The following is a 23,785-nucleotide window of genomic DNA, read 5'->3' as shown; positions in this document are numbered from 1 at the left end:
AGTGAAAAATGTTTGCAGCACTTGCTGACTTTGATGCTAATTTCCTTTTTATAAGTTTTATGTTAAGTAATTCTTTTACCTGTCAAATGAAGACATGGAATGTAGAACTGAGAAGAACAGGGATGTGCTCTTTCAGCTTGTGCACTTGACAATGAGCATTTTGAAATCAAGACTGTGAGGCAAAGGGTTCTCTGAGCAGACATCAGTGGTTTCTTTAATTATTCAAGCAATGGCTTCACTCTGGCCAAGTTGTGTATTTGTGGCAGAAAAGAACTTACTGCATTTTCAGTGACAGCCTACAAAACAGGTGGCTACTAAAACTAAATTTGTTTTGTGCAACTATTTTGTAAAAAGTACTGACTGGGCAGGGTGGAAGGGGAGCCAGCAGGTGGGGAGGCAACTGTAACTTATGTGTTCGTTAGGACAAATTCCCTTTGGGGCGGCCCTGTGGTCACACTGGCCACAGTAAATGGGGGTGTCCTTTAAATGGAGTTAGCTTTGTAGAAAGTCATTGTTGATTGTGCTTGGTAAGGCCATTCTAATTGCCTTATAATGTTGCCACCTACAGTCATTGAAGTCAACAAGAGAGACATAGTCTTCCTGGTGGATGGCACATCTGCACTGGGACTGGCCAACTTCAATGCCATCCGAGACTTCGTTGCTAAAGTCATCCAGAGGCTGGAAATCGGACAGGATCTTATCCAGGTGGCAGTGGCCCAGTACGCAGACACTGTGAGGCCCGAATTTTATTTCAATACCCATCCCACAAAAAGGGAAGTCATAACCGCTGTGCGGAAAATGAAGCCCCTGGACGGCTCGGCCCTGTACACGGGCTCCGCTCTAGACTTTGTTCGGAACAACCTGTTCACAAGTTCAGCCGGCTACCGGGCTGCCGAGGGGATTCCTAAGCTTTTGGTGCTGATCACAGGTGGTAAGTCCCTAGATGAAATCAGCCAGCCCGCCCAGGAGCTGAAGAGAAGCAGCATAATGGCCTTTGCCATCGGGAACAAGGGCGCCGATCAGGCTGAGCTGGAAGAGATTGCTTTCGACTCCTCCCTGGTGTTCATCCCAGCTGAGTTCCGTGCCGCCCCATTGCAAGGCATGCTGCCTGGCTTGCTGGCACCTCTCAGGACCCTCACTGGAACCCCTGAAGGTATGGTGGGGATGGCTTCAGACACACAATGGGGTGGTCTCCAGGCAGGACTTTTGAGAACAAAACGAAATGAAGTGTGTTTGTGTTTAGCTAAGAGACCACAAGTGACGAAAACAGCAGCAACAAACACAATTTATTTCAGGTTCCCTTTTGCACTGGATTGAGGATTGTATGGTTTGAAACGTCATACAATAAAATTTCACTTGATAAGAACCATGTGATTTAAACCGTAGGACCATGGGGCCACCTGTCTTTGAAGCGGCTGGCCGAGGAGGTCACATCTCAGTTCTTACTGCTTGTCAGATCCCTGTGTTCTTCTGTTTCTACTGGTGATTTCTGTCAGTCTCCTCCCCACCACCAGGATGTAGCTTTCCTTTCCTGAGTTGACCATCTACTTCTAAACAGCCTCAGTCTGAGCTGTTTAGGGCACAGTGTCCTCAGTTTTTAATCCCTCTCTTCTCTCTCATTAAGGGATTACCCTCAATGGGAAACATATTGAATGGATAAGTGTGGAGTTCAAACCTAGTGGTTCTTCAAATCCCTCATTTAATATGATTGTCAGTGGAGAGTTATTTTTAAAGATATTATACAGATATATGAGCTAATGAGTTGAAGAAATACAATTCACCATCCTTAATGAAGAGAAGATGAGTATCACAGAATGACGCTTTCCCTCCTTGCAGACTCGATGACTAGAGGATTGGCTGATGCATGACCCATGCTGCCTGGATACATGCTTTCTCTTCACATTCCCTGGTCTTCTAAATCCATCTCTTTCTCTCTCTCTTCCAAAAATTTTCTTAAAACTTTTAATCAACACTTTCATAGCCAAAGTTCAACTTAACCTAGGATACAATTAGTTGTGAGGTCTAAATTACAGTAGGGCATCAGGGAAGAAATAAAAAAATAAAATTTTAAAGGCACATGCTAAATGTGTTGGGTCAAATACGCTATTTTGAGAATTATACTTTTTATTCTTGATGTGTATAACTTTGGCCAAGCCTAGCAAATTGTCTCTTTCTATTTTACTGTGTATTTATGGTCCCATCATCTCACTTTGGGGGAATTCCCTTGTTGGATGATTACCTAGCAAGGCTGTGACTTCCTAATAGAAGAGTCCCAGTAGAGAATGACAAACAGGAAAGTCTGAAGAAGACTTCAATATGAGACCAGACTACTTTTGTTTCTTTTTTTTTAGCCTTAAGGAACTCATGTTCCCAGGGCTAACTGCTTCTGAGCTATGGATGGAAGACCCTCTGTTAGTGGATAGAGGTGAGCCCCAGAGGACCTAGCCAGGCACACTTAAACCTGTCTGGGATGAGTGATGTGGAATGATGCAGCACCTTCATAGAATTCATTTTTAGGGAAGGAGTGTTTTGTTTCAAGGATTCTGATCATTTTTGTTGTTTGTAAACATTCTAACTTTGATGTTGCAGCTCTCTTTGAGCCAATTTGGTTTTGTAAACTCGGCTACCAATATGTCTCACAAACACCAGCCACCACCAGAGGAAAATATGCAGCCATCTGCCATATTTTATAAGACGGGCATGCTTTGCCACACTGACTCTCTCTGTGTTCTAAATGTTGGCATGTGTGCACGTGTTGTAGGCACACATGATAAAACTCTCCGTGGTTGTCTATGTCTCACTTTGTTTTCTGTGCTTCACTGCAGTTCACGCAAACAAAAGGGATATCATCTTCCTTTTGGATGGATCAGCCAACGTTGGAAAAACCAATTTCCCTTATGTGCGCGACTTTGTAATGAACCTAGTTAACAGCCTTGATGTTGGAAATGACAATATTCGTGTTGGTTTAGTGCAATTTAGTGACACTCCTGTAACGGAGTTCTCTTTAAACACATACCAGACCAAGTCAGATATCCTTGGTCACCTGAGGCAGCTGCAGCTCCAGGGAGGTTCTGGTCTGAACACAGGCTCAGCCCTAAGCTATGTCCATGCCAACCACTTCACGGAAGCTGGCGGCAGCAGGATCCGTGAACACGTGCCGCAGCTCCTGCTTCTGCTCACAGCCGGGCAGTCTGAGGACTCCTATTTGCAAGCTGCCAACGCCTTGACACGCGCGGGCATCCTGACCTTTTGTGTGGGAGCTAGCCAGGCGAATAAGGCAGAGCTTGAGCAGATTGCTTTTAACCCAAGCCTGGTGTATCTCATGGATGATTTCAGCTCCCTGCCAGCTTTGCCTCAGCAGCTGATTCAGCCCCTAACCACATATGTTAGTGGAGGTGTGGAGGAAGTACCACTCGCCCAGCCAGGTAAACCTCCCCTGTTGCCGGGAACTCCCTCTTCTTCCTCAGGCACCACCCTGGCTGGTAGTTGGCCAGTCTGAACTCAAGAGCATTGTGGACTGTAGAAAGACAATTGTCTCCCTTCCATTGAAATAGTTTGAATGGGGACTTGAGACACTGTACCAGCAAGGTTGGACTCTGTCTAAAGGGTATTCACGAAGGAAAGTCTAGAACATCCAGCTTACGTTCTGTCCATTTTGCCTTACCCTTTATTCAGAAGGATTTTTTTCCTCTAATGACTATGAGGATTCTAGAGTTCGAATCCAGAGTTGGGGGCCATGGGGTAGAGAGAGACAGAGAGGGACATTTTTCTTACATGAGTATGCCTTGGGATTATTTAAACATTGAAATTGTTGTTTTTACATGATTTTTAAATGTTCAACATCTGCTGTATCTAGAAAATTATTTGTTATAAAACAAACAAAGGGTGCGTCTTCATGCAATGGTAAAATGGTTTCTAGGGGAAGCCTAACTTACTATTATTATTGCAAATTATTATGGTGGTAAGATATGGTTGTATTAGATCTACCAGTCTGCTAACATCACACAAACGAGTGGCAAGACTGAACCCATTGAAACCTAATCAAAACAGCTCTAAGAGTTGTTTGAACTGAGAATGATATTTACATTACACGTTGTGGCACCATAGGGCCTGTCGTCTGTGTTTCCTATTGTCTTATTACAACAGATTGGGAAGCACTGACAAAGAGCCTGACCCACACAACAATAATGGGCACTATTGTGGGTCTTGGCTCGTAACCTCAGATTTAATGATCTGATCATTCAATTACAGCAGATTCATGGCAACCCAGTTATCTTAGAGTGGTTGACTCATATCAACCCCCCCTTTTTTTTCCCTAGAGATTGAGGTCAATTTTTTAAGCAAAAGTATATTAAGTGCCATGTTTTCAATACTTTTATTTGTAACAGTTTGAAAATGCTATCTGTTTTCCTGGAGTGATTGCCACCTGATGTAAGAACAGAACCCGGTGGAGCTTTTCCCTGGCTTGGTTTCTTGAAGAAGCACGATGCTAGATGGGATAGGCTGATCTAGTCACTAGTTTTGTAAATATGCACTGCTTTGAAATAGGACACTTTCAAGACAAGTGGTATGAATTTGGGTTTTCTCTTCTCTTGCTGGCACAGTGGTCATCAGATGAGTTATGCTAACTCCCATTGTCAAATGGTGCTGGGCTGACGTCACTTTGGTGCCTGTTGTGCTCTTGTCCCTCATTGTATCCTAACCTACCTTCATTGCAGAGAGCAAGCGAGACATTCTGTTCCTCTTTGACGGCTCAGCTAATCTTGTGGGCCAGTTCCCTGTTGTCCGTGACTTTCTCTACAAGATTATCGATGAGCTCGATGTGAAGCCAGAAGGGACCCGAATTGCGGTGGCTCAGTACAGCGATGATGTCAAGGTGGAGTCCCGTTTTGATGAGCACCAGAGTAAGCCTGAGATCCTGAATCTCGTGAAGAGAATGAAGATCAAGACGGGCAAAGCCCTCAACCTGGGCTACGCCCTGGACTACGCACAGAGGTACATTTTTGTGAAGTCTGCTGGCAGCCGGATTGAGGATGGAGTGCTTCAGTTCCTGGTGCTGCTGGTCGCGGGAAGGTCATCTGACCGTGTGGACGGGCCAGCAAGTAACCTGAAGCAGAGTGGGGTCGTGCCTTTCATCTTCCAAGCCAAGAATGCGGACCCTGCTGAGTTAGAGCAGATCGTGCTGTCTCCAGCGTTTATCCTGGCTGCGGAGTCGCTTCCCAAGATTGGAGATCTTCAACCACAGATCGTGAATCTCTTAAAATCAGTGCACAATGGAGCGCCAGCACCAGGTACGGTAGAGAAATGCTAGTTGCTTCTGCCACTCGGTTCTCTAATGCATGAGTTGAGGGTAGGCTGCTGGCCACTGGTCCTCAGATAGAAGCCCTCCTTGAGTTTACAGGAAAGGTGGAAAATTAATCGCCTGCTGGTTTCAGCAGGAACAATAGAATATGAGATTTCCTTCCTTTGATTCTCTAGCTGCTCTCGCAGGAGAATCAAGGTGAGTATTTTTAAGGGCATTAGATTATTTCATAGTAAGACATGTTACAAAGATTTAGATATCAGTGGTTAAAATCCTTTTTAAAAAAGTTTTTACTGTACGCATAATAAAAGCCATATCATATGGTTATATTGTTATCAGTCCTTCATTACATTCATTAAAAATTAAAGGATTAGAAGAGGCAGATAAATTTCCATCATAAACTCTGCATTAAAACCCCCCAACTGCTAATTCACACGGCCATGACTTTTCATTTAACCACTTTCATTCGGTGATAAAAATGCAGTGAAGAGACTAACTTCCCCTATACGCCTTTTGATGAAAAGCGGAGACTCCAGAGCCTCTCCTTCGACTACTGGGCCCATTGGCCATTGGCTTGGGATGGTAACTCTGACATCTGGGTTCCATTTCCTCCCATTAACCCACTTGTGACTTAGAGCAACTCACTTGAAACCTCCCATCAATAAAATGCTAGTGGCTGTGCAGGTGCTGCCATCCCATATCTCTCCTCCCATCCCAAGTTTTTTCTTGAATACACCTTTGAAAGCTAACAATACTCTTCAAGCACTGAAAAGTTCAAAAATAAAAGGGGTCCCTATATTGGTGTATTAGTTTTCCATTGCTGTTATAACAAAGTAACACAAATTTAGTGGCTAAAAACAAAACAGGCTGGGCGCGGTAGCTCACACCTGTAATCCCAGCACCCTGGGAGTCTGAGGAGGGCCCTTACCTGAGGTCAGGGGTTGGAGACCAGCCTGACCAACATGGTGAAACCCCATCTCTACCAAAAATACAAAAATTAGCTGGGTGTGGTGGCGGATGCCTATAATCCCAGCTACTCTGGAGGCTGAGGCAGGAGAATCACTTGAACCCAGAAGGCAGAGGTTGCAGTGAGCTGAGATTGCACCACTGCACTCCAGCCTTGGTGACAAGAGCAGAACTCTGTTCACACGTGCCCCCAATACCCCCCCAAAAAACTTATTATCTGACAGTTTTGAAGGTTGGAAATTGGAAACCAGTGTTGCTAAGCTAAAAACAAGGTGTCAACAGGCTGTATTCTTTCTACAGGTTCTAAGGGATTCTCCATCTGCTCACCTTTTCCAGCCTCCAGGGGCCGCCTGCATTCCTTGCCTCCTGGCCCCATCCTCTATCCTCAGTGCCAGCAGTTTGGCACCTTCTCTCCTCTCTGACCTCTGTTTCCATCCTTACATCTTCTCTCTGACTCTGAGCCTCTTACCCCGTCTTATAAGGACACTTGTGATTGATTCCATTGGGCCCACCTGGCTAATTCCAGGGTCATTCCCCCATCCCCAAATCCTTAACTGAAGCACATCTGCAAAGTCCTTTTTTCAAGTTCAGAGATTTAGACTTGGACATCCTTGGGGTGCTGTTGTACAGCCCACCTCGCTGATATGAAGTTGTTACCACCTCGCTGATATGAAGCCTGTGTGAGTTACCAGGCTGTCCTCCTCCCAGTTTCAGGCGAAAAGGATGTGGTGTTTCTGCTTGACGGCTCTGAGGGCGTCAGGAGCGGCTTCCCTCTGTTGAAAGAGTTCGTCCAGAGAGTGGTGGAGAGCCTGGACGTGGGCCAGGACCGGGTCCGCGTGGCCGTGGTGCAGTACAGCGACCGGACCAGGCCCGAGTTCTACCTGAATTCATACATGAACCAGCAGGACGTCGTCAACGCCGTCCGCCAGCTGACCCTGCTGGGAGGGCCGATCCCCAACACCGGGGCTGCCCTGGAGTTTGTCCTGAGGAACATCCTGGTCAGCTCTGCGGGAAGCAGGATAACAGAAGGCGTGCCCCAGCTGCTGATCGTCCTCACGGCCGAAAGGTCTGGGGATGATGTGCGGAACCCCTCCGTGGTCCTGAAGAGAGGCGGGGCTGTGCCCATCGGCATTGGCATCGGGAACGCTGACATCACAGAGATGCAGACCATCTCCTTCATCCCGGACTTTGCCGTGGCCATTCCCACCTTTCGCCAGCTGGGTACCGTCCAACAGGTCATCTCCGACAGGGTGACGCAGCTCACCCGCGAGGAGCTGAGCAGGCTGCAGCCGGTGTTGCAGCCTCTGCCGCGCCCAGGTACGCAGGGAATTCTTTGCGTCCTCACTCTGTGTCACTGTCTGGGGCTACTTGTCTGGACTGTGGGCCACAAGGTGTTTTCAGTTTTGCTTTTCCTGCCGTATGAAGTGAAAACTAAAATTACAGGAAAATTTAGGAACCCGCATGCCCTTTTTGGCCTCGATGGGCAGAAATGGCAGAGGTTCAAGGTGGGAGATGCTAAGATTCATGTTTTAGGGCAAATTAAATTCTCCAAAAGGGACATATATGCAGCTTGGAGTTCAGACTCCCTAACTTTGCATGAAGGCTTCTGTCTGGATATCCGAAGGGAGGGGCCGTCTAACTGATAATGCCTGTTCCATATCAGTCCTGAGTTCCCCTGGTAGGTTTGGCAGCAGCCTTCTGTGAGGCAGGAGGGAGTCTGACTAGAGACACTCTGCAAGCTGGGACATAGACTCTGAAATATTGGTATCTCCGGAGCTAAGGTGTGAAGACGATTTTGACTTTGCTTGGTGCTGAGAAGTAAGTGTCTTAACTGGCAGGAAGACCACCCGGCTCTTATGACCATAGTTCTATTTCCTTCTTCCTGTTCCCTCTTTGTAGGCCTGGTACAATAAACTAAAAAATGGTGGGAGCCCTGGTGCTGAGAAGGAAGGAGGGAAGATATATCCACCTCTCGATGAATGCCCTCCAAGGGCCACTCTCCCAGGATACTCAGGTGGGGGGGGCTCACAGTGGCGAAGGAGGCAGATGTGGCCTTGCTCCCTTGTACCCACTCACTCGCCTGCCCTTCCAAGAGGAGAGAAAAGAAGGAAAGGTGGGAGGAGCGGAGGAAGGAGTAAAAGCAAGTGAAAGGAAATCACCGCAGGATCCAGTGGGTGATGAGGGTGGTAAGGAGGACTATTTGGTGCAACTGAGAGGGACTTGGTTTCTCCTCACTGGTGTCCGGGGCAGAGAGCAGTGTGGCCCACCAGGTTTCTGTGGGATGTTCCTAAGCATTTGTGGTAGGATAAATTTGGGCAACAGGGGGATAAACAAAGTGAAAGAGATGTTCTTTCTCCCTAATTAACGTGCTTTGTGTGTCTCCAACACAAGACAGGAAATGCAACATTTCCAAAACGTATCTGCCTGCAGGAGGCCTCTGTTATGCTGTGTCTTGGCCCCAGGTTGCCGAGAATGGACTTTGGGAATATTGTCACAGTGCGGGTGCAGCTTCTGTCGTCAGGAACGTACATTTCCACAACCCTGTGGCTCTTCGCCCACTCACTCTCCTGCGCTCCAGAACGGCCTCCCTCTTTCCCTCTTCTCCCATTTGGAGGCTTTTCTCACACCTCTCCTGACCCAGCTGACCCTCAGCTGGTAATCTTGAGCCCCATTTCTCCAAGAAAATGCAAGTAAACCTGAAGAGAGCTGTCCCCGGCCACGTCGTCCCACGGTTCCGTGGGTGGCCTGTCTCCGCTTCCTCTGCTCCCTTTCCTCTCACCTGCTCAGTGGCACCATCTGCAGTTCCCTTTCTTGCTCTTGTGCCACCCTTTCTCCACTGTACTGGATGGTTCCATCCGTGATAAAATGCATTGCTTCTTTTCTCATAAACACCCTCTCTGATGCTCTACTTCCCCTGTCAGCAGCACCTGTCTCTTTCTAAAGACTTATCTATACTCTAAAGTTCCTTTCCTTTCAGCCTCTCTGAGCCCACCCTCCTTTGTCATTCATCCTTGCTCCTCCCCCAAGTGCTCCAGTTGAGGTCACTCCATCTGATAAGGCCTCTGCCTCCAGTGAAGCCCAGTGGCCGACCCTCAGGTCCCCGAGCAGCACCTGCTGCAGTGCAGGTCCCCTCCTTCCAAAGCACCATCCTCACTAGTCCTGAGGCAGCTCTTCCGGTTTCTGCCTCCCTCGGGTTTTTCATCCTTTGCTCCCCTTCTCTCTGACATGGAAACACTGAAACACCCAGGACTCCCACTTCTTGGACTTTTAACAGTGGTGATTGGTGTTCGGATGCCCTGCCTGTGACTCCATGACAAACTGGGCAGTGGTTCATGAACGCTAAGAATTTGGTGACAATGAAGGTGAAGCCATGCTCACATTTGTTTTGCAGGTGTTGGCGGCAAGAGGGACGTGGTCTTTCTCATTGATGGTTCCCAAAGTGCCGGGCCTGAGTTCCAGCACGTCCGCACCCTCATAGAGAGGCTGGTTGACTACCTGGATGTGGGCTTTGACACCACCCGGGTGGCCGTCATCCAGTTCAGTGATGACCCCAAGGTGGAGTTCCTGCTGAACGCCCATTCCAGCAAGGACGAAGTGCAGAACGCGGTGCAGCGGTTGAGGCCCAAGGGAGGGCGGCAGATCAACGTGGGCAGTGCCCTGGAGTATGTGTCCAGGAACATTTTCAAGAGGCCCCTGGGGAGCCGCATCGAAGAGGGCGTCCCACAGTTCCTGGTCCTCATCTCGTCCGGAAAGTCCGACGATGAGGTGGATGACCCGGCGGTGGAACTCAAGCAGTTTGGCGTGGCCCCTTTGACGATCGCCAGAAACGCAGACCAGGAGGAGCTGGTGAAGATCTCACTGAGCCCCGAATATGTGTTCTCGGTGAACACCTTCAGGGAGCTGCCCAGCTTGGAGCAGAAACTGCTGACGCCCATCACGACCCTGACCTCAGAGCAGATCCAGCAGCTCCTAGCCAGCACTCGCTATCCACCTCCAGGTGAGATGCGGGTGTCGGAAGTTCTCCTTGGAGTATTTTCCATATGAAAAATAACAGGCTCAGAGGCCATAGTACTCAGAATAAATTAAATTAAAATAAAGGTTGTGTGCCCTTACCTTTATGGTTTTTTACTTTGTGACAGGGTCTGGCTCTGTTGCCCAGGCTGGAGTGCAGTGGCATGATCATAACTCATTGCAACCTCTGCCTTCTGGGCTCAAGTCAACCTCCCACTTCAGCCTCCTGAGTAGCTAGGACTACAGGTGCATACCACCACGCCCAGCTAAGTTTTGTATTTTTTGTAGAGATGGGGTTTTGCCATGTTGGCCAGTCTGGTCTCAAGTCCCTGAGCTCAAGTGATCCACCTGCTGTGGCCTCCCAAAGTGTTGGGATTACAGGCGTGAGCCACTGTGCCCAGCACCGTTATGTTCTTCATGCCCACCAGCCAGCCCCCACCAGGACACACCTGTGATTGAGCAGGTTGGGTCTATTGCTCACAGAATCCAGGGAGAATGCATACTGTGGCGAAGCATGGGACATCTCCATAGGAGGGTGGCGGGAAGGACTGGGGGGACTTGAGCTGGTGGCAGGTCATTTTGTGGAAGGCTTAAAGAAATGGAACTTTGGCCTGGATTGGATGTTGTCAAGATGCGGAGGTGATTATGTAGCTGTATCTTAAGTCTTATCTAGAAGCAGGATGGCCCTGGTATAGACTGAGAAGAGCAGTCACTCTTATTAACCAGGATAGGGGGTGTTTTTGTCCTTTTTGTGGTTTGCACCATGTTTTTCTTTTTGTCTGTGTTCAGATAGGGTTACAATGTGTTCTCATTTTCATCTTGCCCTGTCATGATCACACAGTGGACTTGTCTGTTGTGGGGGTTCTGTGAGATCATGTGTGCTCTACAGAAGAACCCCAAGGCCGTGTGTGCTGGACCAGCTCCCCAATGCGGGGCTGATTCTCTCTTTCTTAGAATAAACAGCTCCATCACAGGAGCTGCTCAGCTTCCACTGTGCTGCATTTATACTGTAAATAGACCAATTGTGTATGAGGCAAAGGGCAGGTTGGAATGTGTGGAGTGGCAACATACAAGTTTAATAAAATGGCATCTGAGGAGTACCTAAAATTCTGACTAACAGGAAAATGTGGCTCATCTTTCTCAGGATCTTTTGATTAATTTTATTGTTGAAAAGGCACTAGGCTGGGTGTGGTGGCTCATGCCTGTAATCCCAGCACTTTGGGAGGCTGAGGCAGGCTGTTCACGAGGCCAGGAGTTCGAGACCAGCCTGGCCAGTATGGTGAAACCCCATCTCGACGCAAAATACAAAAATTAGCTGGGCATGGTGGCACACACCTCTAGTCCCAGCTACTTGGGAGGCTGAGGCAGAAGAATCCCTTGGACTTGGGAGGTGGAGGTTGCAGTGAGCCGAGATCACACCACTGTACTCCAGCCTGGGCGACAGAGTGAGACTCTGTCTCAAAAAAATAATATTAAAAAAATGCACTAATGTAAAGAAAATTAGGGTGGGTGGGGGAAGCTGGGCACTGTGGCTCATGCCTATAATTCCAGCACTTTGGGAGGCTGAGGCAGGAGGATCACTTGGGTCCAGGAGTTCAAGACCAGCCTGGGAAACATAGTGAGACCCCCATCTCAAAAAATAACAAAAAAAATTTTTTAAATGAAAATTTAAAAATAAAGGCATGGGCATGATGGTGCATGTCTGTAGTTCCAGCTACTTGGAGGATAAGGAGGGAGGGTCACCTGAGTCTGGGAGGTCAAGGCTGCAGTGAGCTGTGATTGTGCAACTGCACTCCAGCCTGGGAGATAGAAAGAGGCCTTGTCTCAGAAAAAAAAAAAAAAAAAAAAGGAAAGAAAAGGAAATAGAAGGAATAATAGCGAAAAATAAAAACTTTGTATAAATGCTAAAGATGTGTGAGCAAAAAGGAAATACGAGGACGCAAATGCCTGGGGAGCATAAATGTGACCCCTTGGATATGGCACTGTGTTATATGTGCCCTGCTCCCATGGGCTGAGCCTGGGCAGCACGCTGGGCTGGTGTTGGGCTCCTCAGGGATCTCGCTTGCTAAGTGATAGCTTTGGACAAGGCAAGGACCTATGGCTTCAGCTGTTTCTCTTCTTGTGCAACAAAGATGTAGACCCCAGTGTCCTTGGTCTCTTCTGGTAGCAACAGTTCATGATTCTGTAGATTATGGTAGCCCAGGATTGATTTCTAAAAGCTGCTTACATTTTAGAAATCAGTAGTAACCCAGACCACAATGCCAAAATTTAAATAGAGTAAATTCAGAAAGACACATTTTGGATAACTTCAAATATTTCAAGAAGCAGAAATTGCTTTGGTGTAAAAGGTCCAATTTTTAATAGCTAATTTCGAAAAGCCCAAGATACAAACAATACATGCATCTTGGGATATAATTTTAAGGTTGATTAAGATTATGGTGCAAGGTGCACACCAAACACAGGCGAGGGTTACTTACACACTGAACGTTTCCCTTTTTCTTCTTTGATCTGTAGCAGTTGAGAGTGATGCTGCAGACATCGTCTTTCTGATCGACAGCTCTGAGGGCGTTAGGCCAGATGGCTTTGCACATATTCGAGACTTTGTTAGCAGGATTGTTCGAAGACTCAACATTGGCCCCAGTAAAGTGAGAGTTGGGGTTGTGCAGTTCAGCAATGATGTCTTCCCAGAATTCTACCTGAAGACCTACAGATCCCAGGCCCCGGTGCTGGACGCCATACGGCGCCTGAGGCTCAGAGGGGGGTCCCCACTGAACACTGGCAGGGCTCTCGAATTTGTGGCAAGAAACCTCTTTGTTAAGTCTGCGGGGAGTCGCATAGAAGACGGGGTGCCCCAACACCTGGTCCTGGTCCTGGGTGGAAAATCCCAGGATGACGTGTCCAGGTTTGCCCAGGTGATCCGTTCCTCGGGGATTGTGAGTTTAGGAGTAGGAGACCGGAACATCGACAGAGCAGAGCTGCAGACCATCACCAATGACCCCAGACTGGTCTTCACAGTGCGAGAGTTCAGAGAGCTTCCCAACATAGAAGAAAGAATCATGACCTCATTTGGACCCTCTGCGGCCACTCCTGCACCTCCCGGGGTTGCCACCCCTTCTCCTTCGCGGCCAGGTACATGCTGTGTGACCCATGACTGCAGAATGTGACATCAACATTTTTTTTAAATTAAAAAATTTCAGTAGTCATTTTTAAATAATTTTCTTCTCTCTGGGTTGTTTCTGCAGATAATATTAGAAATTAAATACTGGAAAAGTAGTTCCATTGAAATTGCAGAAGGAGGCATATTATTGATCTTCCATCACTCCTGAGACTAATCATAGCCCCATTGAAAGGTTCTGTAGTGTTGCACTGAGTTAATTATAAACTCATTGGGTCTCAGCATAGGATGGCATCTTTGAAATCAGCCAGTCCATGCCCCATTGAACATGACTTTGAAGTTGGCCCATGCCCAGTGGCCAGATGCCCACCATAGTCTGGGTTCCCTCATTCCTTGTCCTGGTGGGACCATCAGGGAGTACCTCCCTGGAAGACTTGCAGCCGTCCACCTCAGCTTCTACCCTGTGCTCCTGGTTCTCACCTTTGGGGCTGCAAGAGCAAAGTGGATCTCTCCACCAGCCCATATTTTTCTTTGCCCCTTCTCCAGGCAATTGCCGTGTAGACATCTGAAGCAAACCATTAGGGTTGGTTCTTCAAGGGGGAGCCATATGCCTGTTTCCCTGGCTCACTGCTCCCCATCAGACTGCCCATGGCACATCTCACATCCCTCATACTGTCTCTCATACTTCCTCCTCTCTACTCCAGTCTTAATTGCTTGATTATAATGAAGAGATTACCCTCGACATCGCTGATATTCAGCCAGCTCCCAAAAAACTCTTAGACCATCCTCCAAGGTTTAATGGGATCTCTTCCTATTTTCCAATCTATTTCTCCTGGTCCTTCCTTGCCTTGCCCCTAATACACCTCTCTTCACTTCCAGGCACCATTTAAAATTCTTGACCACAAAGGAAGCTTCTAGTGGCATTTCCTAAAACACCTGAGATCACAGATGTCAAAGCCAGGTCCCTATTGAATTCTTGTCACAATGACATTTTGTACGGGATAACTGAAGTTCTCTGTCACTGAGTTTTCACAGAGTGTGACATCAAATAATTTTCCTCCTTTCCTTTTTAAGAGGATTTATCATTCATCTTCTTATATTTAGCATGTTTGGGAGCTGCAAATTCAGGAACTACAGACTAGAGAGGCATGGATTTGAGTTAAGGTTTCACTGTGAATAAATTATTAGGAATGTTTTATTTCAGTTATTTAATTTTACCTTTGGATCTGGAGACCCAATCTCTTCTTATTTTCACTTTAATCACTTCTAGAGAAGAAGAAAGCAGACATTGTGTTCCTGTTGGATGGTTCCATCAACTTCAGAAGGGACAGTTTCCAGGAAGTGCTTCGTTTTGTGTCTGAAATCGTGGACACAGTTTATGAAGATGGTGACTCCATCCAAGTGGGGCTGGTCCAGTACAACTCTGACCCCACTGACGAATTCTTCCTGAAGGACTTCTCCACCAAGAGGCAGATTATCGACGCCATCAACAAAGTGGTCTACAAAGGGGGAAGACATGCCAACACCAAAGTGGGCCTTGAGCACCTGCGGGTGAACCACTTCGTGCCTGAGGCAGGCAGCCGCCTGGACCAGCGGGTCCCTCAGATTGCCTTTGTGATCACGGGAGGAAAGTCGGTGGAAGATGCACAGGACGTGAGCCTGGCCCTCACCCAGAGGGGGGTCAAAGTATTTGCAGTTGGAGTGAGGAATATCGACTCGGAGGAGGTCGGAAAGATAGCATCCAACAGCGCCACGGCATTCCGTGTGGGCAACGTCCAGGAGCTGTCCGAACTGAGCGAGCAAGTTTTAGAAACTTTGCATGATGCGATGCACGAAACCCTGTGCCCTGGTGTGACTGACGTTGCCAAAGGTAACTCCCATTATATGCATATTTTCTATCCTTTCCTATTGATGTTTGTGCCTCTTTAGCTGTCTGCTCCCTGGCGCTGACTTCTGGAGTCCTTAGTCATTTGTTTGCCTCATACATTTACTTATACCTAGTGGGACTGGTCCTGACACCCACCTCACCACTACCTAGGGTGTTCTTCCAAGATAAGAATAGAAGTCTATTGTATTTTGCTTTTGTAAGATTTACTTTTCTCCCCTATTTTTTAGTCCCTCAAACAATTCAGATTTATTGATTCCTGTTTCTATTTATAGATTTATTAGATCAAGTATTTGAGATCAGAGTATTTGATTTTCAAGTGCTTTTAATTTAAAGCACAACCTTGGGATTCATCTAAACACTGATGGTGTATTGTTACTCCAAAGTTAATTAACAATACCGAAAAAGTCAACTTTAAAAAATAGCTTATCATTTGGCACCTAACAGCCACCCTCATTTCTGTCTGTGAGAGGAATGGATTGAATTGCTTCTCAAAGCTCACACACACAGGATCTCATTTTGCACTTGAGTGCGATGCCCTGGTCCTCTGCCTGGGTTGTCCCTGTTGCTGGTATAAGTAGAGTTCATCTCCTTAGCCCCAGCTGAGAACTCATCACCTGCATTTCTCCTTTCCAGCTTGTAATCTGGATGTGATTCTGGGGTTTGATGGTTCTAGAGACCAGAATGTATTTGTGGCCCAGAAAGGCTTAGAGTCCAAGGTGGACGCCATCTTGAACAGAATCAGCCAGATGCACAGGGTCAGCTGCAGCGGCGGCCGCTCGCCCACCGTGCGTGTGTCAGTGGTGGCCAACACGCCCTCGGGCCCGGTGGAGGCCTTTGACTTTGATGAGTACCAGCCAGAGATGCTCGAGAAGTTCCGGAACATGCGCAGCCAGCACCCCTATGTCCTCACGGCGGACACGCTGAAAGTCTATCAGAACAAGTTCAGACAGTCCTCGCCGGACAGTGTGAAGGTCCGTGGGGCCCCTTGGTTTGGGTGCTCCCTGGGCAATTTCCAGATTTTTACTGGAAAGGAGGAAGCCCCTTCCCCCAAGTTAAATCCTCTTCATGTTTAACTGGATTGTTAGTGCCTATATGGAAAATTCCTTACTTATTAACTGATCTAATGTCATGTACTATCCTCCTCATTTTGGTAGTCTTACTCAAGCTCTAAAAAGATCCTGGAAATCAGTAGTTTAACTTGAATGAGTTGAATTTGTGATTGATTTATGTTTAGGTATAGTCCAGTGAGGTATGTTCTCCACTTCCATTTCTCTGTGTGTATGTGTGCATGCATGCATGTGTGTACATATATGCATATATATTGTGTAGACACACACACTATGTGAGTTTGCTAGGGATCATCATGAAGTACTACAGCCTGGCTTGCTTTTGCAACAGACATTTATTTTCCCACAGTCTTGGAGGCTTGACATCCTCGAGATGTTTGCAGGGCTGTTTCTCCTGAGTCCTCTCTGCTTGGCTTGTAGGCAGGGGTCTTCTCCCTGTGTCTCCACATGGCCTTCTCTCTGTGCATGTCTGTGTCCTAATCTTCTCTTCTAAAATGACATCAGTCATACTAGATTAGGGTCCACTCTAATGACCTCATTAACCTTAATTACCTCTTTAAAGACCCTATCTCCAAATACAGTACCATTCTTATGGTACTGGGGGTTAGGACTTACAATTTTTGAGGAGACACAATTTAGCCCATGACACATGCACAAACACACATGCATGCACCCCCACACATGCACTCCTACACATGCATGCACACATGCATGCACACACATGCACACACACATGCATGCACACACATGCACCCACACACCCACACATGCACACAAACATGCATGCACACACATGCACACACAATGCACCCACACACAGGCCCACATATGCACCCACACACATGCACACACACATGCATGCACACACACACATTATTTGCAGAAAATACATCTTAGAAATATGAGAATGAGATAAATTGCTTTTATTGTCATTGCTGCTTGTCTTTTAAAAAAATAAATTAAGCACTCAAATATACTTCTCCATTTTAAGTGTAATATCAAAGGCCTGTGAACATGGGTAATCATTCCTCAACTTGGGCCCTCAGTTTCCTTAAGTGTAAAACGAAGGGTTTGAGACAGCTGATCTCTCGGTTTTCTATCAGCAGTCTGCAATAGTCAGCAGTTTTCTATCAGCAGTCCTTTTTCGTTTGCATGGGGTTTGACAGCTCTCTTATCTTCAGGTGGTCATTCATTTTACTGATGGAGCAGATGGAGATCTGGCTGATTTACACAGAGCATCTGAGGACCTCCGCCAAGAAGGTAGGTGCCAAGGCTTTTAAACATGAGAAGTTAACCCCTGTGAGGCAAGGTGTGCTGCTCTGATGGAGAGAACCTCTCTGCTAAGGCAGTGCCCCGAGGGAGCAGCACGTCTTGGGAAACTCTTCTTCCCAGCATCATGGCCCTTCATCACCCGCTTGGAGCTGTGGGATGGAGCTAACAAAAATTCCTTCTGTACTTAGACAGCTTTACTGCTGTGTTGTGGCTGTTCAGGTGGTAGAATGTTCAGAAAGCATGATGTGTTTGCAAACGATCTTGAAATATTGATTCATTTATCTTCATCATATAAACTAGGAATTAATTACTAACAAAAATACATTGCTCTATTTTTGGTTTGCAGTTATCACAGTTCAACATTTAATAACAATACACCTAAATAATACAAAGAAAATAATGTAAGCAATGATGTACCAAACATAAGGTGACCAGAAAGCAGCCACTCCTGTTATCAGATGTGATACTTGACTGTTTGCTTGCTTTGGTATTTGGCAGCACTGACTATCAGAAAGTGGATGCCATTACAGAGGCGCAGTTTATCCTAAGAACGTTCTATTTATTAGCTTACTTTTCCCAAGCAATGGAGATGAGGCTGCTATTATCTGATTTTGGAGGTGTTAGTATTTCAGTTCTTCCCACAGCATACTCGTGTTACAGAGGGCCTGAGTTTGAGAACTCATGCATGAATATACTTCATGGATGCCACTTCCTATAGTTTTGGTAATAGGTTTAGTTCTTGACATACTGGAAACAATTATTCAGCAGAGTCCAAAGTTTCAGTATTTCAACTATTCAGAGTAGCCAATTAACTTGATTAAATATATTCAAGTTAGAAGCTAAATTTTACACTGAAGTTTTCTTTAAAAATGTAGTCAGGAAAAAGGACATTGCAGTTCCCACCAGCCTAGGTGAGCCGTATTAAATGTGTCTTTCTTTGCAGGTGTCCGCGCTTTGATCCTGGTGGGCCTTGAACGAGTGGCCAACTTGGAGCGGCTAATGCATCTGGAGTTTGGGCGAGGGTTCATGTATGACAGGCCCCTGAGGCTTAACTTGCTGGACTTGGATTATGAACTAGCGGAGCAACTTGTGAGTTTTTTATGTCTTTATACACAAACCAGTTTAGATACCACACCTTTTGGCATTTCAAGAGAATGAAGTTAATTATTATCAGGCGAATGGGGGAGGGGTGCCTGGAGGATAACTAAATTTATTTAATTCACTTGGGAACTGCCTTGTTGCCATAACATTTGTGAATCTGGAAATGGAGATAGCAAATCGCTGGAAATCCAGTGATCTGGAAGGGGGTCCTAGGCGCACTGAGGTTGTGGCCTTAGCATTTTCTCTGCTCCCTTAGCAATGGCCTCTTTTAACACCATTGCTGGGATGCAAACCATTGAGATGGCCATCCTCAAACAGGAAACTGTGCCAAGGACATCTGAAATCTTGCATGATAAAAACAAGAACATGCAGGAAAAGACTGTTTCTGGGTGAAGTGCTTTAATTGTTCTCTCTAGTTTCCCTCTGTGTCAACGAAGCTACCTCCGAGGCTTCTAATTCTGCCCAGGGCCAGCCTCTCTCAGCTGGAGGTATGACCTCCTGGGTTTAGACTGGGGAGATGTGGGGCTGAGCTGCGAACTCAGAGGTTTTTTTTTTTTTTTTTTTTTGAGATGGAGTCTCACTCTGTTGCCCAGGCTGGAGTGCAGTGGCGCGATCTCGGCTCACTGCAAGCTCCGCCTCCTGGGTTCACGACATTCTTCTGCCTCAGCCTCCTGAGTAGCTGGGACTATAGGTGCCCACCACCATGCCCGGCTAATTTTTTTATTTTTAGTAGAGATGGGGTTTCACCGTGTTAGCCAGGATGGTCTCGATCTCCTGACCTCGTGATCCACCCGCCTCAGCCTCCCAAAGTGCTGGGATTACAGGCGTGAGCCACCACACCCGGCCTAACTCAGAGGTTCTTTGGTGGTAGCAACAATGGACTGTGGCTATGAGAATGGGATGAATGGACCCTGCTCCTTCCTTTCTTCCCTACTTCTTTGCAGGGCTAGAATCAGGATTTTTTTTACTGGTGGAAGTAGGTTGAGTTAGCTCACAAATCTGGGACATGGGAGAAAGGGAAAGCTCTTGGAACCTCATTGGAAGAAAGTGCATGTGCCCACCATTAGTTAGCAGATGGAAATGTATTTGGGCACGCTCTTTCTCACATTAGGTCAGGGGCCGGATGGGATGAGAATGTAGAGGGTGTCTGTGTGACCCGGAGTTGAGAAGCTTGTGGCTCTGAGGCCAGGACCACTTGTGCCTGCTCCCACCAGGGCTGCTCTGGAAGCCTCTTTCTGGGCTGGTACCATATCCCGTGACTCTCACCCTGGTTCCAAGGAAGGGTGGTCATGGATTTCTGTTCTGGAACCACCTTCGGTCTTGGCCATCTGCCATTTGCTTGGCTTTGCACTTTGGAACTGGAACATATGTAAGTTATAGTTAAGATGTGACGATGGAAACTTCTAGAAATAAGGTCCAGCCTGAGGTGACATTGTGCATAAGATCTATCTTACTTTGGTTGTTCTTTCCTTTCCCATTGGTGACTTCCCACCCGCACCCTGACTGCCAGGAGCTGGGCCCTCCTGACTTTGCTGATCAGCCGTCCAGCAAATGTCACCTGGAGGGACTTCATCTCTCACTGTGAAACCCCCACGCATCCGATTTTGACCCTTAAAGCATATTTGTGATTTTCTGCTGGGCGTTTCTTGAGATCTGAACATTTGGTTTCTCTTCCTTTTGGTAGGACAACATTGCCGAGAAAGCTTGCTGTGGGGTTCCCTGCAAGTGCTCTGGGCAGAGGGGAGACCGTGGGCCCATCGGCAGCATTGGGCCAAAGGTATGGTGGCTTTACCCTTGCCCACCCCTGAGATGAACTATCAGAAGTCTAACATTACTTTGGTGGGGTAATTTCTCTAACAGGAGAGTGTGGAGATGAAGGAGGAGACGAGAGACCATATCTTATGTTAGAAGGAGGAGCTCTGAGGGGCAGACCCATGTGCTGCTCTGCTGGGGCCTCTCCCAGTGAATTTGGTTCAGGCGGAACCCTCCTTTTGCACGGGATAGGGGGAACTGTGCTTTAACATCTTGGTCCTTCATTTCATAAAATAACGTTAAAGTGAGCTGGCATCCCTGACAGCAGCCTGGCTGCCAATGGCAGCCGGCACTCGTAGCATTTGCTCTGAGTCAGTAGGAACTAACAGGCTTTCTTGGCAGAGCAGGAGCCTTCGAGATCCTGACAGACAGAATCATGACATGGCATAGTGAGGGGAAAAGCAGTAACAGGGAAAGCCATGCTGAGTTTTAGTGCTGCTCTGCCAAATGAAGGGGGGACCCAGGGATCCTTACTCTAGAACAAAGAAGACCACGGGGTTTAACAAAGGACCTGATTTACTATGTTTCAGGGTATTCCTGGAGAAGACGGCTACCGAGGCTATCCTGGTGATGAGGGTGGACCCGTAAGTAAAAGTTGTTTTAGTTCCTAAAATTTCACGCCCTCCTTGATCCTTACCCATTGGGATTGCATTGTGGATTTCATCGTTTGTTCAGTTGCTGATGGCTTTCCCTTTGGGAGAAAAATTAATTTCTAATTTTCTTAACAACTTTGCCCAGATGTCTAAGTACGGTAATTGAAGTATGACAAATGTGGGCATGAAGGGTGGGATTTGTTCTTACTCTATTTCAGAGGGAGGAATTGATTGGTTTCTGAGCCAGAGGGACACCGAATTTGCACACCCAGTATCTACTAGATTAAGACATGCAAGTAGAGATGGGAGTGAGCTGAGGGGTGAGGGCATAGTAGGAAACCTCACCAGGGCTGTAGGGGTTACCCTGTTAAGGGCAGTCCCCAGAGGGAATGTGCTGGATCAGATCATCAGTGTCCGAGGGTCTTGAGGATGGACAGACCCCAGTAGCAGGGTCCATGGGAGCAATGCCCAGGATAGACGCCTGTCTGGCGAGCTTTGGGACACTAGATCAAGGTCCAGCCCTGGGATAGGGGACAGAGGGGCTCACGAGCAACAGTGCGGTCACCAGGGCCCAGCCGGCAGGGCTTGGCTAGAGAACTGGGAATCAAGCATCACTTGGAGGAGCTGTCGGGCCAGTAGGTCTTCCCAGGATTCAGCACCCACAGAGACACGGTGCTGGGGGCCGCCCACTCTTAGCCCGCAGAGCAGTGCTGTCTGCACTGCCTCCCTCCCAGATCTCATTTCCTTCAGCGAACTGCAGGTTCCAGGCCAGGCCTCATGCAGGAACCCAAGAGGCTCCCTGGCTCATGTAGCCTCAATCGACGTTCCCCATGGCGCAATCTGCTTTCTGCTGCATGCTGTTCACAGTACCTTCACGCTGCTGCCAGCCCAGCGGAGACAGGGTGATGAAGGGCTCCAGCTTGCAAAACGCCTTTGTCTCTCACAATAGGGTGAGCGGGGTCCGCCTGGTGTGAACGGCACTCAAGGTTTCCAGGGCTGCCCGGGCCAGAGAGGAATAAAGGTGAGGTGTGGGTGATGGGCGTGTTAGTGTGGGGAGGGGTCAGGTGACTCGCAGTTTCTCTGGATGCTGCCAGGAGGGGAGGCCACCGGTCCAGGTTTCTTGACCTCAGCATTCAGCAGCCCATGACCTCTCATGGGAAGGCAGTTCTGAGCGGGGTGGGTTCAGGAGTAGGGGCTGCAGCTGGTGGGGAACCTGAGAGTGGGGAAATAGTTTCCTATGGAAACATGAAGGAGCCAGGAAATGCTCACCAGGAAAGAACATGGGTCAGGGTGGAGGGGAGGTGGTGCCCACGGGCCCAGCCCTGGACCGTGGGAGCGGCCGGGGAAGGGAGTGGACTGAGAGGACAGCAGGGGGGTTGAAGGCTGGTGAACTTGCTTCTCTGTTTGCTGAAGTTTGAAGGCAGGTGCTGAAGGGAAGGGCTGCAGAGTTACAAAGTCAGCTGCTTGCCCTGGGTTTTGGGCCCCCGCCCCCCGCCCCCCTACCCAGGGAGCCAAGACCACCCAAGCGTTCAGTTCGAGTTTTAGCTTTAAAACACCGCACGTGGTGGTAAGAGAGGAATCCAAAGGGGTGGGACTCTAATATTAAATTTTCAGACACTGCAGCGTTCAAATGGGGTGGAGCGGGGGAACAGCCCTCGGCCTCTTCTGCCCAAGGGACCAGCCCTGTAGGAAGAGCTAATGCTTCCCCTGTCCTCTTGCCTTCCAGGGCTCTCGGGGATTCCCAGGAGAGAAGGTACGCAAGCTTGGTTTTGTTTTATAAATGGAAAACTCTCCCAGCATTTCTCTTTTCTTCCTTTGACAGAATAGCTTTCTCTACTTACCTGTCTGCCTTATTCCCTCGTAGGGCGAAATAGGAGAAATTGGACTGGATGGTCTAGACGGTGAAGATGTAAGTGATTTTACTCTAAGTCCAAACTGCTTTTGGTTCTGAAGATTCCAGAAACTAACAACTCAGTCTATGATCGAAATTGCAGCAGGTGTGACCTTTAATCCTTGTCTTTGGCAGGGAGACAAAGGATTGCCTGGTTCTTCTGGAGAGAAAGGGAATCCTGGAAGAAGGGTAGGTGTATTTCCACAGTGCTGCTATTATGGAAAGAATATCAACATTTCATTTAGGGAATAGTTATTTCCTTTCCTCATATATGTCAATCCCGCTTCCTCCAGGCAGCCTTCCCTGACTTCCCCTGTGGGTGCACCCGTGACATCCCCTCTCAGCTCTGACACATTACAGTACATTTTCTCATTTGGAGATCACGTCCCATAGGGCAGGGACTGAGTTTGTTTTGTTGTAAATAAATCCCCAGTGCCTGGCACAAAGTGGGTCCTCAATAAATATTCATGGATTTACTAAACGAATAAAAAATATGTGGAAGTGAATTTGCCTTCATAGTGAATGAATAAATTGTAAACATTGTTCTAGTTAAGATTTATTATTTGAAGAATGTGATTTTTTAGGGTGAGATAAAAATGGAAACATCTAGTTTTTAGCATTCACTTGTGCTTTTTGTTTAGGGTGATAAAGGACCTCGAGGAGAGAAAGGAGAAAGAGGAGACGTGGGGATTCGAGGGGACCCGGTAAAGAAGATTTCTTTATTGACGATTTCAGACCTGAGCCTGGGGAAGAGGGTTGTTGGGAAT

General features: G+C 47.5%; 1 protein-coding gene across 1 annotated transcript in view; it reads left to right on the top strand.

Annotated features, from left to right (window-relative positions):
• COL6A3 (collagen type VI alpha 3 chain) overlaps window positions 1-23,785 on the top strand; it is a 92,239-nt gene that overhangs the window by 34,016 nt on the left and 34,438 nt on the right. The window contains exons 5-21 of the mRNA XM_077958001.1: window positions 569-1,153; window positions 2,826-3,425; window positions 4,719-5,291; window positions 6,977-7,585; window positions 9,660-10,265; window positions 12,794-13,408; window positions 14,665-15,264; window positions 15,916-16,253; window positions 17,531-17,609; window positions 18,565-18,710; window positions 20,407-20,499; window positions 21,065-21,118; window positions 22,077-22,148; window positions 22,854-22,880; window positions 22,992-23,036; window positions 23,154-23,207; window positions 23,660-23,722. Coding sequence (XP_077814127.1) covers window positions 569-1,153; window positions 2,826-3,425; window positions 4,719-5,291; window positions 6,977-7,585; window positions 9,660-10,265; window positions 12,794-13,408; window positions 14,665-15,264; window positions 15,916-16,253; window positions 17,531-17,609; window positions 18,565-18,710; window positions 20,407-20,499; window positions 21,065-21,118; window positions 22,077-22,148; window positions 22,854-22,880; window positions 22,992-23,036; window positions 23,154-23,207; window positions 23,660-23,722 — 5,159 coding nt within the window. The remainder of the gene's footprint in view (window positions 1-568; window positions 1,154-2,825; window positions 3,426-4,718; window positions 5,292-6,976; window positions 7,586-9,659; window positions 10,266-12,793; window positions 13,409-14,664; window positions 15,265-15,915; window positions 16,254-17,530; window positions 17,610-18,564; window positions 18,711-20,406; window positions 20,500-21,064; window positions 21,119-22,076; window positions 22,149-22,853; window positions 22,881-22,991; window positions 23,037-23,153; window positions 23,208-23,659; window positions 23,723-23,785) is intronic.

The sequence above is a fragment of the Macaca mulatta genome, chromosome 12, assembly GCF_049350105.2.
Source record: "Macaca mulatta isolate MMU2019108-1 chromosome 12, T2T-MMU8v2.0, whole genome shotgun sequence".
NCBI classification, from domain to species: domain Eukaryota; kingdom Metazoa; phylum Chordata; class Mammalia; order Primates; family Cercopithecidae; genus Macaca; species Macaca mulatta.
This window is presented reverse-complemented; position numbering and strand designations above follow the sequence as displayed.